General features: G+C 48.3%; 4 protein-coding genes across 4 annotated transcripts; 2 read left to right on the plus strand and 2 right to left on the minus strand.

Moving 5' to 3' along the window:
- Positions 1-1,222: 1,222 nt before the first annotated feature.
- FOMMEDRAFT_129110 (uncharacterized protein) lies at positions 1,223-6,807 on the plus strand. The gene is made up of 6 exons (XM_007271103.1): positions 1,223-2,202; positions 2,581-4,478; positions 4,537-4,650; positions 4,700-4,770; positions 4,823-4,857; positions 4,910-6,807. The coding sequence occupies exons 1-6, from the start codon at positions 1,593-1,595 to the stop codon at positions 6,442-6,444; spliced, it is 4,263 nt and encodes a 1,420-aa protein (XP_007271165.1). The 5' UTR covers positions 1,223-1,592; the 3' UTR covers positions 6,445-6,807.
- A 1,180-nt stretch (positions 6,808-7,987) lies between these two features.
- FOMMEDRAFT_136948 (uncharacterized protein) lies at positions 7,988-12,219 on the plus strand (the record flags this gene model as incomplete). The annotated part of the gene is made up of 6 exons (XM_007271104.1): positions 7,988-8,661; positions 8,713-9,336; positions 9,395-9,521; positions 9,573-10,670; positions 10,722-11,326; positions 11,394-12,219. The coding sequence occupies 6 exons, from the start codon at positions 7,988-7,990 to the stop codon at positions 12,217-12,219; spliced, it is 3,954 nt and encodes a 1,317-aa protein (XP_007271166.1).
- Positions 12,220-12,652: 433 nt separating this feature from the next.
- Positions 12,653-13,280, minus strand: FOMMEDRAFT_161606 (uncharacterized protein; the record flags this gene model as incomplete). Its single annotated transcript, XM_007271105.1, has 3 exons — positions 12,653-12,765; positions 12,850-13,033; positions 13,095-13,280. 3 exons carry the CDS (start codon positions 13,278-13,280, stop codon positions 12,653-12,655), a joined length of 483 nt encoding a protein of 160 aa, XP_007271167.1.
- Positions 13,281-14,161: 881 nt separating this feature from the next.
- Positions 14,162-14,784, minus strand: FOMMEDRAFT_31772 (uncharacterized protein; the record flags this gene model as incomplete). The annotated part of the gene is made up of 3 exons (XM_007270885.1): positions 14,162-14,284; positions 14,347-14,541; positions 14,602-14,784. The coding sequence occupies 3 exons, from the start codon at positions 14,782-14,784 to the stop codon at positions 14,162-14,164; spliced, it is 501 nt and encodes a 166-aa protein (XP_007270947.1).
- Between the last annotated feature and the right edge of the window lie 976 nt (positions 14,785-15,760).

Genomic DNA, 15,760 nt, shown 5'->3' on the forward strand with positions numbered 1-15,760 from the left:
GCCATTTAATGAAGGAGAGTTTCTTTAAGCCTGCCTGATCAAACCAGTGCACAGAGACATTGTAATGGTCATATGCTGGTGACTTCCATTTGTCTCTACTGGCAGCTTCAATACAGTATAATTAGCAGTGATACTTGGGTAAATAAAGTATATAATGCATCAATAATCTCTTCATCACTTAAAACCCAAACTTGATCCATCTGTCTGATCATATATAGAAGTCTTCACTCTTCTCCAGGTTTTTAGTGCAGAAAGCTGTACAGGCAGAGCTTCTCCTGTGATAGAAGCAGCTACAGCATCTATGAATGATGCCAGTGTGGGTGATGAAATGATGCCAACTGGCACTCGAGACATATTGTAACTTTGGATGAAATGAGAGTGAGGAGATGTTGGTGAATTGATTTGAGACATTTTTTTTGACTTTTTGTGTAGTTGAATTAACAGAATGAATGAAAGTAGTTGGTTTATTTTTTTTTCTACTACAATAATGCGGCTACCGCGAAATCTGCGGTAGCCGTGGGAATCTTAACCGCGGTTAGCATATCCGCGAGAATCTTAACCGCGGTGCGGATCCGCGGTTAGAGCTATCCGCGCCAGTCCCTAGTGGAACGCGAAACGAACGTGATCAACGAGCGATGCGTGACGCGTGTCGACCAATAGGGTATATCCGGATACCATAATTACACCTTTAGGGTTGCTCAATGCTTACTTAACCCTGTTGGTGATTTCTATTTTATGCATTTTGATTCCTTGAGTGGAAAGGTACATTTCGAGGGGATGACAAAGCCTGCGCATTAGAGTTCTGGACCGACAAGGAAAGCCCGGAGCTCCTTCGTGGTGATCGTGCACAACTGTTGAATTGGGAGAGGAAAGGGCGTTGATGTTGGTTTGGAAATTGGATCTAACCGGATATTGTATCATGCGGATCGGTAGCACTTACGAAGATGAACAAGATCAAAGGAGTACAAAAGGTTCATCTTTGCCAGAGAGCTTCTGCTGCATCTTGGGTGTGATTCTTTTATTCCATTTGAGAGTAACCTTAGTAGCCGACGCGCTTGAATCTGAAAAAGACATCCTAACTGGGGGTGGCCATTTAGTTTATTAACGGAAACAGACGTCAGAGCTTGACTTACATAGACAGCGCATCCCAACACAACGTTGCCGTTGCCTGTGCAATCTTTTCAACCTCCGTCTTCGTCATCTGAACACCCACACCATCCAGCCAGCCTTTACTGTGCATCGACGCTGCTGCCGTGCTAACTCCTTCGCCCTGATCAAGAGTTTGAGTGCATCTAAGCCACGTTACCACGAAGCAGTGACTGAATTCCGCAACGACTTGCCCGGGAAGCCGTGTTTTTCCCACTGGTTGTGCCGGCCTCGAGGCAACACGTTTCATCCGCACGTCCGCGTTTTTCGTCTAGGCCCTGACACAGCAGGAAATAATTTGCAGCTGGTCTCTCTTTACGTTCTTTACTATTACCCTGTCACCTCCCCGCACCCACAGCAGTCACATCGCATATCAAAGTGGGATCCTCACTTAGCTCCGGCGCTAAGCAGGTCATCGTCTGTCTGAGACACACCTTCCCTCCTTGATGCCCGTTCGTGTCATCGATCCTTCCTCGGCCGAAAGACAGACCTCTCAAATCGACACCAACACAAAGTCAAAGAAGACGTTGAGGTCCATCTTGGGCTTGTATCAATCCACGCTTTCCGATAACAGCCCGCCTGTTCCTGGCCCAGCACCCTACTACCCCAACGCGTTTACACTGCGCAGTGCGCAACTGCATAGGGAGAAGGAAAAGTTCAATACCATCACACAGCGTCGCAGCGTAGATTTAACACCCTCCGAGAACGGCTCGAACTTTGCATCGCTCAGCTACGGACGGCAGAAAGCTCGCACACGCGACGGCCGGGCCAGTGTCACCGATATTTCTTTCTTTCAACAAACCGTATCTCCTCCCTCTCCTTCATCCACACCTACCACCTTTAATTCGACATCGGATAACGATCCGCTCCCGAAGACGACGGCGATTAAATTGGACTCGCCAGACAGGAAGCAGAAAATGACGAGGACATTGGAGATACCGTATGAGCGCCCAGGTCGTCGCAAGCTAATTCGGTTCGGCGCAGAGGAGGGGCCATGGAGTATTAGTGTTGCTGAAACGCCTTATGACAAGAATTGCTACAGCATTTATATCAAGAGTACGTCAACGTTTCTTTGTCTCTGCATCATTCTCCTTTCACTCCTTTTGCGTGTACACCGGATGGACCATGCCGTGGGACATGCATTTCAGTGCCTGCAACTAGCATACAGCTTTCCTTTAACGATATTTCAAAATTTTGTATGCACTGCATTCTCCTGTCGGATTCGCTTCCCGTTTTCTCTTCACCGTGGCACGCGACCCGACGTCTAGTGCGCGTCATGCACCATTGTCAACTTACGTAAGGGGGCGGCGATTCGAGTCTGCATTTTCCCGCTCTAGTTTGTCTTAAATGCATAGAGCCATCATGTTTATTTCATTCCTTTCTTCTTTCTGTCTCCGCATCCTGCCATGGCTGACCCGCTTCCACTCCTTCCAGCTCCTACCCACCATATGACGCTCACACGAACCGGACAAGAAATTCAGGCATTACACCGGAAGATTGCTTCCGCTCATCCCGATCTTTCATTACCGGATATCCCGCTACAGCCTATTGATGAGAACGTCGAGAATGGTCTGACAGAGAAAAAGCGCAAGTCGTCTTTTTTGACCACGCTTTCCCGCTTTGCTTCACCAGGACCGAATAAGAGGGAACGTCCGAGGGATGCGAAAACCACTCCGTCAATTCCGAGCTCGAGGAATAGCATAGCTCAATCTGCGGTATCGCCCATATCGCACTCAACCTCCGCGTCAACGCCAGCTCGGGAATTAGACAATTGGGATCCATATATGTCTCCGCTCACCGCAACATCAGATACGAATAGCGCTACAAGTACGGCGCTTGCGGGATACCTAACGGCGCTAGCTAACGAGCCCTCTTTGAAGCGGTCAAAGGCATGGAGGCGCTTTATCCGGATACGAACTGACGATTTGATCAGTGAACGCGTTGAGAGGGCGGTAAAGCGCGTTAGGAGCGATCTAGCTGCGCATATAACCGCTTCGAAGTTCCAGACGCGGAAGATCGAAATGCGCGATGACGCCTCTGTGGCAGAGTCGGCTGTTTTGATCACAGCAGAGAAGGAGGAGCCTGAAGCTGAGGAGCCAGTCCAGACCGCAGGAGCGATCGAAAATATAAAGGAAGAGGAAGAGGAGGAAGTTACGACAGCGGAGAACATTGGTGTGAAGAAGGCTGAGGAAAATGAAGATGTTGCTCAGGAGCTTCCGAGCACTCCTAAGCCTTCGGATACCATCCCACGGACTTCTTTAGACATCCCGGAGGAAACTGCTTTGACACCCACTACTGAGACGAACGCCAGTATTGCAAATCGAATACCGCGTTCGCAGTCTGCCGATCCGGACAAGGCGACTCGCATGTCCCGACTATTGCAGTCATCATCTATTAAACACGACGGAGATGAGTCTGCTGCTGAGTACGAGAGCGAGGTGCAGGTCACGGAAACTGAAACGGAAGTTGAGGAAGGGAAGAGCACGACGACTGTAGACGACGATTCGTCCATCTCGACAAACGGTGTTAAGCGAAGGAACAAGCGCACAAAGGCTGTCTTACGCAAAACAAAGTTGAAGAAGCCGAAGACAACAAAGAAGGTTGTCATTGACGACTTTGAAATGATGCGTGTGCTTGGGAAAGGATGTGCCGGGAAGGTTCTACTTGTTCGACACAAGAAGTCAGAGGATCTCTACGCTTTGAAGGCTATCACAAAACGGCATGTGCTTGCACATCAAGAGTTGCAACATACTTTGACTGAGCAGGCGGTTCTGAAACGCATGGCTCGTGAGGCGAAGGATCCGTTTGTGGTGAAGCTGTGGTGGTCGTTCCATGATAAGGAGAATCTATATCTTGTCATGGACTTCCATCCTGGTGGTGATCTTGCAACTCAACTTGCACGATGGGGCCGTCTCGGACGTGATCGTGCCCGATTTTATGCCGCTGAGATTGTCGAAGGGGTGGACGGTCTACATGCAGCGGGTGTCATCTATCGAGACTTGAAGCCGGAAAATATATTGATTGGTGCAGATGGACATATTGTCCTCACGGACTTTGGTTTGTCAAAGGAGTTTCCGCGACGAACATCGCCCATTACCGCTCCTGCAACACCTTCAGGTTCCCGAACTGACTTCCAAACACAACCGTTGCCTCATTGGATGAAGGGCGAGGAAAACAAGACTGGGTGGGCAATCGGACAGAACGACTCGACCGCAACGTTCTGCGGTACTGCTGAGTATCTTGCACCTGAGGTGATCCAAGGTCAAGCGTACAGCTACGAGGTGGACTGGTGGAGTTTTGGGACGATGTTGTACGAGATGCTCACAGGCATTGTAAGTGAAATTTTCACCACACTGTACTGTTTCTGAGTCTTAATAATTCGATTTGCAGACGCCGTTCTGGGCAAATAACCACTCAGAGATGTATGTCCGAGTGTTGCAGGATGAACTCAAATTCCCCGATGATAGAGTGATGGATCAGGACACGAAGTCCCTTATCCGTGGTGTACGTGCTAGCCTATTGTGAGATAGAGACCTAGCTGATCAGGATATAGCTTCTTCAACGAAACCCCGCACTGCGAATCAAACAACCTCGCATCAAACGTCATCCTTATTTCTCTATGATGTACGAGTTTTAGATATAATTGATATTCTCTTCGACTGACCAAATATTGCAGAGACTGGTCGCATGTTTACTACAAACGCTACATACGTAAGTAGAGTATTTTGTAATATTCTTCGCTTTGTTGACAACAGTACTTTAGCACCTTACATTCCTCCTATTGACCCGCTTAATGCAAGCGATACCCAGAACTTCGATGATACATTCCTTGACATGGAACCCATCATTGCTGACGAGGAGCCGACCGAATCAGGTGAAGATAACGGTCAGACGAGTGAGGCGACTGATGGCGAGGACTCAGGTGCACGTACACCAGCCAAGTCGAGCAGTCCCCCTACACTACCACAAGAGGATCAGCCAGACCTCTTCGATGGCTACTCCTTCAAAGGCAGGCACTCAGTGCTCATTGAAGTTGAAGACGATGAGGACGCTGAAGCCGAGGAGGGGGAGCATGATGAAGAAATCGACGAAGAGGAGGACATCCAGAGACTGGCTAACGCGGACGTAGGTCAGGATGTGGAAGAGGAAGTTGAACCTATGGATGAGGTTGACGAGCCGAAAACGCCTGAGGCAAGGAAACCGGAATTACCAGAGTTACCTAAACCTACGAAACCTGAGGTACATGTGGTGCCTGAACTTACACCTGCGGAAGAGATTGTCGCATTGCATAGAGCTGCACTTGCAGCAGCGGGAGCGATGGATGAGCCATCGACACCGGTCAAGGAGACACCTGTACCGCCTCTCTCGGATGACACGGACAAGACACCAGAGGGAGCTATTGATGGCGCTACTTCGGCACCACAGACGCCAGTAACTCCCCAGGCAAGCACTCTTCCGACGGCCAACGCGATAACGAAGCCGCCACTTGGTGCTGTTCCATCAAAGATTATACCAGCACGTGCAGGCCGTCCTCGACGAGAGAAGTCTGGCATTCCTGCGTTGGATCAATATCTGTCCGACGGTGCGGATGATGACTTGATGGAGCGTGACGAAGATGACGATTGGGACTTTGTCGAAGCTCTTCCTATGGGTGCGGAAGATCGCAACGGCCCGAAGGGTACAAGTCTATTTGCGCGCGGCGTGGTTGATCGGTACAGGTTGGCGGTGTTCCGTAAGTCATCGACACCAAGTAAGACCTCTTCGCGTCGGAATGTTTCTGGGATGTCGTTGGCGTCAGATGCGACGACCTCGGAGGCTGCCTCACCGACCCCGTCGGACAAGCAACGAAGAGGAAGGAATCCTGGACTTACATTCCGTCGGCATCCTAAGCAATTCCTTAAGGCTCGCTCGCCACCGCCAAGTGCGTCGTCAAATGACTCTAACCGGACATTCAAGCAACAATCAAAAGCGAACACCCTGTCTTCTGCCCCTTCGAGCAATGCCAGTTTCCTCTCTCCAGCACCTAGCAGCCAAACAAACGTAACTGCAGGTCCTTCACTGAAAAGCAAAGAGTCAACAACGTCCATGGGCTCTCCGTCATCAGATGACCAATCGCTCAACGGTGAAGGACCAAACGCGAATGCGTCGGCAGATGTGCTGTCTAGTGGTGGACAATCACCGGATGCTAGTACACGGACTATTACGACTGATGAACCGGAGAAAATTAAGAACAAAAAACTGAAGAAGTACAAGGAGGGTGCGGAGAAGATGCTGTCTATCTTCGCTTCACCTCGTTAGTACTGGTCTCTCTGGACAGTTCATTCATTGGCAATTTGCATTTGGACTCTTGTCTTCCTCTTCCTTCTTGTTCGCTATCGTCTTTAGCGTTTATTTAGCTAATCCGCACACGTTGACTATTGCTATTGGGATTACTATCACTTGTCTTGTAGCTTTGCATTTTTGGTCGTTCATTCGGTCATTCATTCACCCGTCCACTTACCTTCCCTCGCTTCCCTCACTTTTCCTCCCGAGTATACATGCGATCCCCCAACATTTATTCTATCTTCCCTCTTACTATCTATTTGAACAACAATCAAATCAAATTCAGCAGCAGAAACCAACCAACACATTCCTTTCTTTTCTTTCGTCACTTACATATACAATACCCATCGTCGCTCATTGCACAAGTTGTTTCCTTGCAGAGTCAAAATAAATACAGTATGAATATTCAAAGTAAACCAAACTGAATCGGTCTCCAGGCTTTCGTTGTTCATTTGTTTGGTCCTTATCCATAGCATGATGTCTTCGTAGCTTTACTTCTGTCGTTTGTTTTGTCTTTTCGCCCTGGTCTAGCTTAGAACACTTGTTTAATTAAATGCGTGCTGAAGCTCCATTTGAGTGTCGGACTTATAAGGGGTTTACTAAGTGCTTTGAAACGGAATCCTGTTATGAAATGATTATTTATAATGTCCAATCGAAACCTGTTTCAACATGCAGCACGAGTATGAGTGCATGTCATAGTATCATTCTTTGTGCTGAAACATGCATTATTTGGATATACTAAGGATATAGTTTCTAGTCGCTTTATTTCACCATAATACATGCCTTCACGCGAGAGGCGAGAGTTGCTTTGCTTTGAGCAGTTCGGTCTGCTTATGCGTTCATAGATAACAAGGTTTGATGCTGACCGTTTTGAACGCATACAAAGAGACCGGTGGCAAACTCAGCCAACTGTCTATTATGGGCAAGGCCTCGAGGGGGTTCGTTTCGTGGGGTGAAGACATATGACCCGTGCTTCTAGGTTGAGGCACTGGTTGCCGCAGTCTCTTTGCTAACTTCGGATTAGTATAATAAGCTATGATCTTGGAAGATGAGGATGAAAGAGAGAATCTCGAACCAAATCACAAAGGGCATCACAATCGATTACTTCGCTACGTTTCTTTCGTACCTTTGACCTTTATGTGCTCCTGTAGCGGGCGTCACGGCCATGGTTGTCGTTGGTAGAGACGGTCTTGTGTGTTCACCAAAATAGGGGTTTTCTACCCGATATGGGTTATTCGGGTTACGTGGGTACATAAGCTAACGAGTCAGCGACGTATGCGGTCAGCGCGTACTGTACCACCACCTGCGCGCTGTCGACGATACACCACTGCTTTGCTCTCCCCACGTATTGCATTAGCTTGCACTACTTAACTTATCGGACATCTGGGCTTTTTGTTAATTTTGATTTCTCGTTTGCTTTCTTTCATTAGCATTTACCTTATCATCTCACTCGTCCAATTGGTTCTCATTGGGAAGTACACCCCCATCTGTTGCCCAGCCACCTCTTACGGCCTGGTTAATGAACAACACGCCATCCTCACGCACATCAAAGCATGCGAACACCAGAAGACGCAATAATAGAAAAGGCCAGCAGCAGCACTCGCTCGTACAGACGCCCATCACCACTCTCCCTGAATGTGCTACCATGCACCCACCACCCCCGCCGGTGGAAGACACCACGATGGATAGCAATGAGAAGCAGGAACTCGTAGTAGATACCCCGCAACTGGACTTACTCCAGTTAAGGGATGAGGACGAGGCAAGACAGGTTGTGGAAGAGATCCCTCAGCCCGTATCTGGGGCACGGAGCGCTGATGAACGCAGTGCTCCCGCGGAACGCGACGGTCCGAATGAGGATGCGCTTGATCTCACGTTCAACCCCTTTTCTAGTGTTAGCGACATTAGCACGACCGCTGAGACTCACAACTCGCTTTACGAACATCGTGAAGAGCCTATGCCACAACCAGAACCGGAGAGACCAGGGGGATTACGTTCTTCTGACGACAATGACGGAGATACAGTAGAGCGGAACGTTCCCCGCTATGGTGCGTTATCAGATATCTTGGAGGCGAGTCGCTCGGAGGAACCAGAGCGCGGTCCAGGACAGATATCCGAAGTAATGCTACTGGACTCGCCGCCAGTATCCCCCGCTCGGGCCCCGGGTCGTACCCGGGCACCTATTCTTGCTTCGCGGTAAGCACGTTTCGCACATTTGGTAGCCAAGCACTAACAAGCTTTCAATAGTAATCCTACGTCACCATCTTCTCTCTCACGACAGCTGCAGAACGTTCAAGCCTTCCTTCCAACCTCTCCGCAGCTTGGATTTACAAATCCCTTGTCTAACTTTGCTGCACCCCGGATTTCTAATGTCACAGTTAGCGGATCGAGCTTTCATTATCCTACGTCCAGGCCATCTACCGACCCCTTTGTGAATGCAAAGGAAGCGAGACGCCGAAGCACGGGAACGTCCGGAGAAACTAAGGATCGTGATCGTGCACGACTCAGAATGACTCCTCATGCCTCTAAATCTAGCGAATCTGATGAAGATGCCATGCCCCCATCTACCATCTCAGAACATACTCGATATCCAACGACATCTGGAGGTAAGGACAAAGTTGTATTCGCGTCGTTCGCGACGTTAGCATATCCTTCGCCATCGTCCCCGCCAAGGAGGTTACTATTCGTTGGATACGAGAATGGCTTACAGACATGGGATACCACCCGTTTGAGTGAAGTCCGTGAGCTTCTTAATCGCCGCATGCCCGGAGCAGTCGCCGCATGCAGCATCTTGCCTACTCCGAGATTACCTCTCCGTCAGGATTCAGTCAGGGACGTGTATGCCCCCCTGAGGCCGTTGCTCGGAATTGTGTAAGCTTCAACCTACATCTCGTTAATACTTCTACTTTCTCACTTTGCCTGTTCATAGAATTGAGGAACATGATGCAAGCTATCTCTTAGTCTACTCACTGGCTACCCACGAAGAAATCAAGAAACTTAACTTTTCGGGCGCTACTGTCATGTCAATTCGAGCAAGCAGTTCTTTCATTGTCGTTGTGGGTAACCTTGATCGCATCTCTTCAATGACTCTCACTAATGAACTATAGAGCACCACTTCTCCATTCTCTTTGCATATATTATGCTCTCGGACTTTTAACATTTTACACACCATCCAAACACGTCAATTGTCTATCTTTTCGCGACCTGTATCATTGCACACACCCGAGGGCTCTGTAGAAACTATCTATTCCGCGCGGCAAGACCGCCCTCATGCCGTATTTACCCTTTCTTCGCGATTGCTTGCATTCGCATCTGTTTCTCCAGCATCGGAGTCTTCATCCATTTCTAACATCTACCCACGCATGGCCGTTCCACAGATGCCTTCTATTCAACTTGGATCACTGAATGTTACGCAGGCAGACATAGGAAATGCTGCCCTGAAGGTGGGTGGTGGGTTCTTAAGTGGAATGAGGACACTTGGAGGGATGGCAGTAGCTGCTGCGCGTGGAGACAGGAGCACTTCTTCTCCGGATCCAGGGGGTTTGCGAAAGTTCTTCTCCAGAAGTGCACCTGCCGGTTCTCACAGTATTGGCCATGAACGGAGTCCATCTAATGTTCATGATTCAGGAGCCGATGGGGCGGACCAGACTAGGTCTGGGTCGGCTTCTTCTGTGGACTCCGTTCATATTACGATTTTAGACTTACAGCCGCTTCTCGAGGACCGGGATACAGGAAGGCCGGAACTACTTTTGAATTTCTCATCACCGAATAGTCAGATAGTAGCCGACTTGAAGTTCTCCGAGGATGGGACGAACTTGAGTGTTATTCCAGAAGATGGTGGCACAGTTCGTATGTATCAAATCAAGCCGACTTCTCGCGTCTTGCGATCCACGTCACTGGATGCTGGTCCTGGTCCTCGCGACAAAGTTGCATCAGGCCCCACACGAAGGGATTCCAGTGGAAGTATAGAGAGTCGTCCCGCTTCCGGGGAAGCCTCGACGATGACCACATCCTGGCATCTCTATGATCTGCGTCGAGGTCGAACAAGTGGCATCATTGAATTCACGGATCACTCCACTGACGGTCGTTGGGTTGGTATTAGTACTCGGAAACGTACGATTCACATATTCGCTACAAATCCGTATGGTGGAAAGCCAGACGATGCGAGTCACATCGAGGGAAGGGTTAAGAACGCAAAGGAAATTGTATATAATTCATTTTTTTAACTTCATGTTTGTTACTCATATCCACCGCAGCAACCGCTTTCGACTGAAGTACGGCCTATTGTAAGGCTTCGTTCTAATCCAGTCACTTCACCGGAGCAACTCGCGATCCCATTGGCTTTCACGTTCATCTCGTCATCCACGGATTCACTGCCCACGAGATTCTTACCTCCGCAGGGCACATTCTCGCCACCATCATCCGTGTCGTCATCGATCCCTTCTTCAATACCTCACCGACGGACACAATCCGTCTCACCAAGACTTCAGACACGGCCTACGAACTATCAGGATATTCTTACGTTTGACCCAGCAGATGGATCACTGTCGTTACGCCGAATGACTATTACGGTCTCCGAGGTGGGCTCCTCGATGTTGGCTTCGTTGCCTATACCTACAGGAACAAGTATCTCACTCCCTGGAATGGGCTTTATGGGACGCCCAAGCGCATCACCACCGAAACCTGCTGGGCTTACTTCCACATCAGCTATGTCAGAACAGCTGGCAACGGAATTGGTTGCGAAGGATGCGACCATTGCAACTTGGAACTTGATGAGAGATTCGAAATGGAACGACGTTAAGGAGCCACTGGTTGTTCCGCGAGAGCAGCAAGAACAGCGACGGACCTTTACAAAGTCGGAGTACGTCGATTTATTTGAGTTAATTTGGTTCAGCTTTGTTTATGTTGATGATGTATTCGTTACCTAGATGGCTTGCACAAGCCGAGCTGTCGACCCACTCCCGCTCTACACATATACTTCCCGGCACAATTTATCTCTCTCATCAGTTCTCTTTCTTCGCTCTCAGTGACGACTACCACGCGCTCGTCCGCCGTCTGCACTTTGATATCCCGGTTCATAAGATTGATGTGCGCAGGGAAGTAGAGGCTAGTGCGTACGCAACCGGGCATGGCGAATCTTTCGTCAGTGCCGCAACTACTCCGCACGCAGTGCGGGCAGGTCATTCATTTGATGAGCCGCTTGCATCGGCTATTTATTCGGGTTTGGAGTATTCTGGATCATCGCCTCCCATAATACCGATGCTCCCTAACGGAGCTCGCCCTGGTTCATTCAGAACTGCGATACCAATACGCAGCGTGGCGGCGAACTTGACGGAAGGTGTAAACGAAGGCCTTGGAAGGATCAGCAGAGAGTTCAGGAAGGTACGCTCACCGAGAATGAACCCGTCGCGCACGGACGAATCAGTTCCTTTGGAATTCGACGAAGAGGACGAAGCGTTCTTGAGTGAACATGCGCATGATAATGATAATGACGCGATGTCCAACTCGGGCTGTGGGCGAGATTCGCATTCGGTCTCAACACCGTCAACGAATAACAATATGCCACTTCCTGAGACTGGACCAGAGCCAGCTGACGCTGGTTGGCTTGATGACATGGATGCAGTTGAGGAGACCGAGCGCTTTGACGAGATCAGCGCGGTGGGACTTATGGAGGAGGATTCGCCCGAGCAGCTAATTCGAGTTCTTCAGAAGGGCCGATCCTCACGGAAAGGAGGCAGGGGAAAGGGACTGTAGTCTGAACGTTGTTTGATGAGGATGGAGCCAGTAGGAGGGTGGTGATTTTCTTTTTCTGTCTGCAGGATGATATGGCATAAATAACAAGAGAAATTTTACGTTGTATTGTTAGTTGCATGGTTGATTGTTGTTAGTATAGTAACTTAGAAATTGAAATTGAATATAAGTAAAGGTTAAATTTTTTTTTAAAATACTGTTGTGCCAAAGCGTGCCGTGACCGTAGAATGAGTGGCCTACGTCACAGTAACGAAATGGCGTTTTATTTAAACTTGAATCGCAGTGAGCCACTTTAAGACACTTCTGCGTCCATCCACAATTGTACTGTTCTCGAAGTTCACAGATTGTGACTGTCAGCGGGTGAGTTTTATAATAAGCACACAAACAAGGTTGTCGCCATTATTTATAACAAGATTACATAGGAAAAAGCAATTATTTATCCAGATGCTATCGAACGAGCAATTCGCTCTCCACTCTTATACATTCTCCACAGGTTTAGTGTTTGTGAACTTTCTCCGGAAACGTCTTTCTTCAGGAGTTTCGCTACTCCTATGACAAATCTGGGCAACCAGAAGTTGAAAGGGTCAGCGAGAAGTTTGACGTTTTACAGAAAGTTACGCACGACCAACGAACGGCCCTCTAATAGCAGCCCGTTCAGGTGCTCAGCCTTCAAGTATGCCACTGGGTCATTGAAGATTATTTCGGCAAAGCAAGTCGAGTCCGGCGCAAGGTAATAACATCCAATTCTGACCTCGGCGATTGGACTGCAGGCCTTGAAGATCCGGGCGAGAGCTTTCGAGCTGACTGTCTGCAAGATCTGTGGAAATGAAAGAAACTGTCAGACCATGTGTATGCATGCGCGGATTGACTTTGCTTACATTCACGACATATACTCGGGATAGGCTAGCTCTTTCTCTGTCCAGTTCTTTGCGGAATTCCTGTCGCCGTCTCCGGAATTCCATACCTTCAGCAACCAGGAGCTCATTCCCGAGTCGCTTCAAAGCCTGCCCATTTCCTTCTAAGAGCACTTCCTTATTCTCCTCGGACGGTTTATTTTGTTCCATCTGAGCAGCTGGATATGGTCAGCGTTGGGTTAACCCTAAAGGGAAGAACACAGCTTACGGTTATCGTGTGTCTGTACACTCAACTATGTTGACGCAGTGCACACGTATACCAGTCTCTGTCAAGGCTGACGCCTGGGTTTTGACTAGGTAGTTAGCGACTAAGGGGAGGCGAGAGGCGCACTCTGCGCATTTATATCTATGCAGGGAAATAACAATGGCATCATGTTCGTGGCTACTGTTCATTGTTGTGTCTACACCTAGCACGGCTGGAAGGGGCTGCGTCGATGTGTGGCACTTATGTTGAAGTAAACATCGATTAGATGGAATGATATTTCATTCATATCATTGTTACCATGCAGACAAAGGATGAGGATTCATTCTTTTTCGTTTGTTCGTGAAGTAGTCAGTCGATCAAATGAATAAATGTACCGATTTTAGTAGCCTAGAATATGTCTTCCAGGATTGGCTGGCGTTGACGTTATTGACGTTTGAAAGGCAGAGTCTAGCTGCTATTGTTGTAAAATATTCGTGTGTCGAAGGTTGCACGTTAAGCAGACCTATACTAATATCTTTACACACCATTCTCCATTTTGCCATGATGATCTAGTGCAATGGTTACAACTCGAAATTGACTGCAAGCACTTGAGGACTGAATGTGTCTGTATTGTACTGTGTAATACTATATAATGGGTGGCTCACTGATTAGATTTCTTATTTAAATTCGGACAGCCGCGAGCCACCTTGAACCACTCTTATGCTCATCCACGTCTCTTCCACCCTCAGCACCAGTGGGTGATGCCAGTCAACAGGTACCTTTATATCGAGTTTACGAAACGGGTATTCGTTCATTAACTGTACAGATTATACAGAGGGCAGATAATTTATCCAGGCCCATCCAGAGGCGAGAATCTCCTCCACTCTTGTGCCTTCTCCATGGGTTTGGAGTTTGCAAACTTCCTGACGAATCGTCTCTCTTCGGGAGTCTCACTACTCTTACAGCAGATCTAGACACATGAGTTAGCAAAAGGTGAGCAAGGAATTCGAAATTCCGCGGGAATATACGTACAACTAAAGCACGACCCTCTAGTAACAGTCCGTTAAGGTATTGAGCTCTCACGTGCGCGATGGGGTTACTAAAGACCACTTCGGCAAAAGCAGTCGAGTCTGGTGCAAGGTGATAACAGCCCAGATTGACTTGTTCGACAGGTCCACAGACTTTGAATATCCGAGCCAGCGTTTTTGTACTGACTGTTTGTGAAATCTGAAGTGCAGAAGAAAATGTTTGGCTATTCATACGGATGAGTGGGTTGTTTTCACTTACGTTCCCAACGTATACCCTAGATAACATAGCTTGCTCTTCGTCTTGCTGGGGCTGGAACTCTTTTCGCTTTTCTAGATGTTCCAAGTCCTCAGATCTTTGAAGCTCATGCGCAGGCTCCGACCAGCTGTCCGCCTCAGCAAGGGAAGTCTTGCTATTTCCTCCGGAGGATTCGTTTCGAGCCATCTAAGTAGTCTGTATTCGCATCGGTGTACAGTCAGTACCTAAAGGAGGGATGCAACTTACAGGTAAAGTGTACCTGTATACCCAATGCGGTATTGTTAAGTGCGTTTACCACAGCGAAAGAGTTGGCTCGCAGCTATCAGGGCTAACATGCAGGCCTTGATTAGATCGGGTAGGGGAGAGGTCGACGGTTGAGGTGAAGGGGAGGGCGCCAGTGTGCTTTTATACCTATATACAGGCCTAGACTTCGGGACACAACAGTGGCACCATGTTCGTGGCTACTGTTCATTGTTGTGTTCGCTACCTAACAGATCGGAAGCGCGCCCGGATGTCAATGAGTGGCCCCTACGTTGAAAGAGACATCGATCAGATAGATTGATATTTTCTTTGTATCATTATTTTGTTTCACATAAAGAATGAGGTTTCATTCTTCCCGTTTACTCGCGAAGCTTCCAACGAATCGTATGGATGGCCCACCCACTTCGACAGTTTAGAGTATGCCTTCTTGAGAACCCGCCCTTTGCATTCACATATGATGCAGACCATTGTGCGCCTGAGACATAATGTCGACACAAACGTATGCAATTGATGACATTGAATCTGGAAGCAGCGATTAAACCAGGTTCAGAAACTTCTGTGAATGCTTGCGAGAGAAAAAGTCAGACGCTGAAATGGCTATTTCAGGACTATTCATTATGTCAGCATTGTCTGTCCACCGCCGATCCTCCGACCCGATCACTACGTCACATGCTTTATTCCCAAATGCTGTACTCTGGCTTGGAATCGTAACATCTGGTAACATTCACATAGAATCATACGGATTGTTGGAGGACAGAGAAATTCAAAGCTGTTGACACCTAGGTAATGACATCAGACACAGTCTCAAAAACAGTGATAATTTCTTGCATGTTCAGTAGCAGGTATTATCTGACTCACGGAGTACCAACTCTTTCGAGAGCGAACCGTATGTACTATGTAG

Source organism: Fomitiporia mediterranea, assembly GCF_000271605.1.
Source record: "Fomitiporia mediterranea MF3/22 unplaced genomic scaffold FOMMEscaffold_15, whole genome shotgun sequence".
NCBI lineage: Eukaryota > Fungi > Basidiomycota > Agaricomycetes > Hymenochaetales > Hymenochaetaceae > Fomitiporia > Fomitiporia mediterranea.

What these genes read in the sequence shown, in the direction of transcription:
- FOMMEDRAFT_129110 (XM_007271103.1), top strand. Translation starts at nt 1,593, where the DNA reads ATGCCCGTTCGTGTCATCGATCCTTCCTCGGCCGAAAGACAGACCTCT. An exon ending in CATCCTTATTTCTCTATGAT is followed by an intron (nt 4,771 to 4,822) that starts GTACGAGTTTTA and finishes CAAATATTGCAG; the next exon opens with AGACTGGTCGCATGTTTACT. An exon ending in TTACTACAAACGCTACATAC is followed by an intron (nt 4,858 to 4,909) that starts GTAAGTAGAGTA and finishes ACAGTACTTTAG; the next exon opens with CACCTTACATTCCTCCTATT.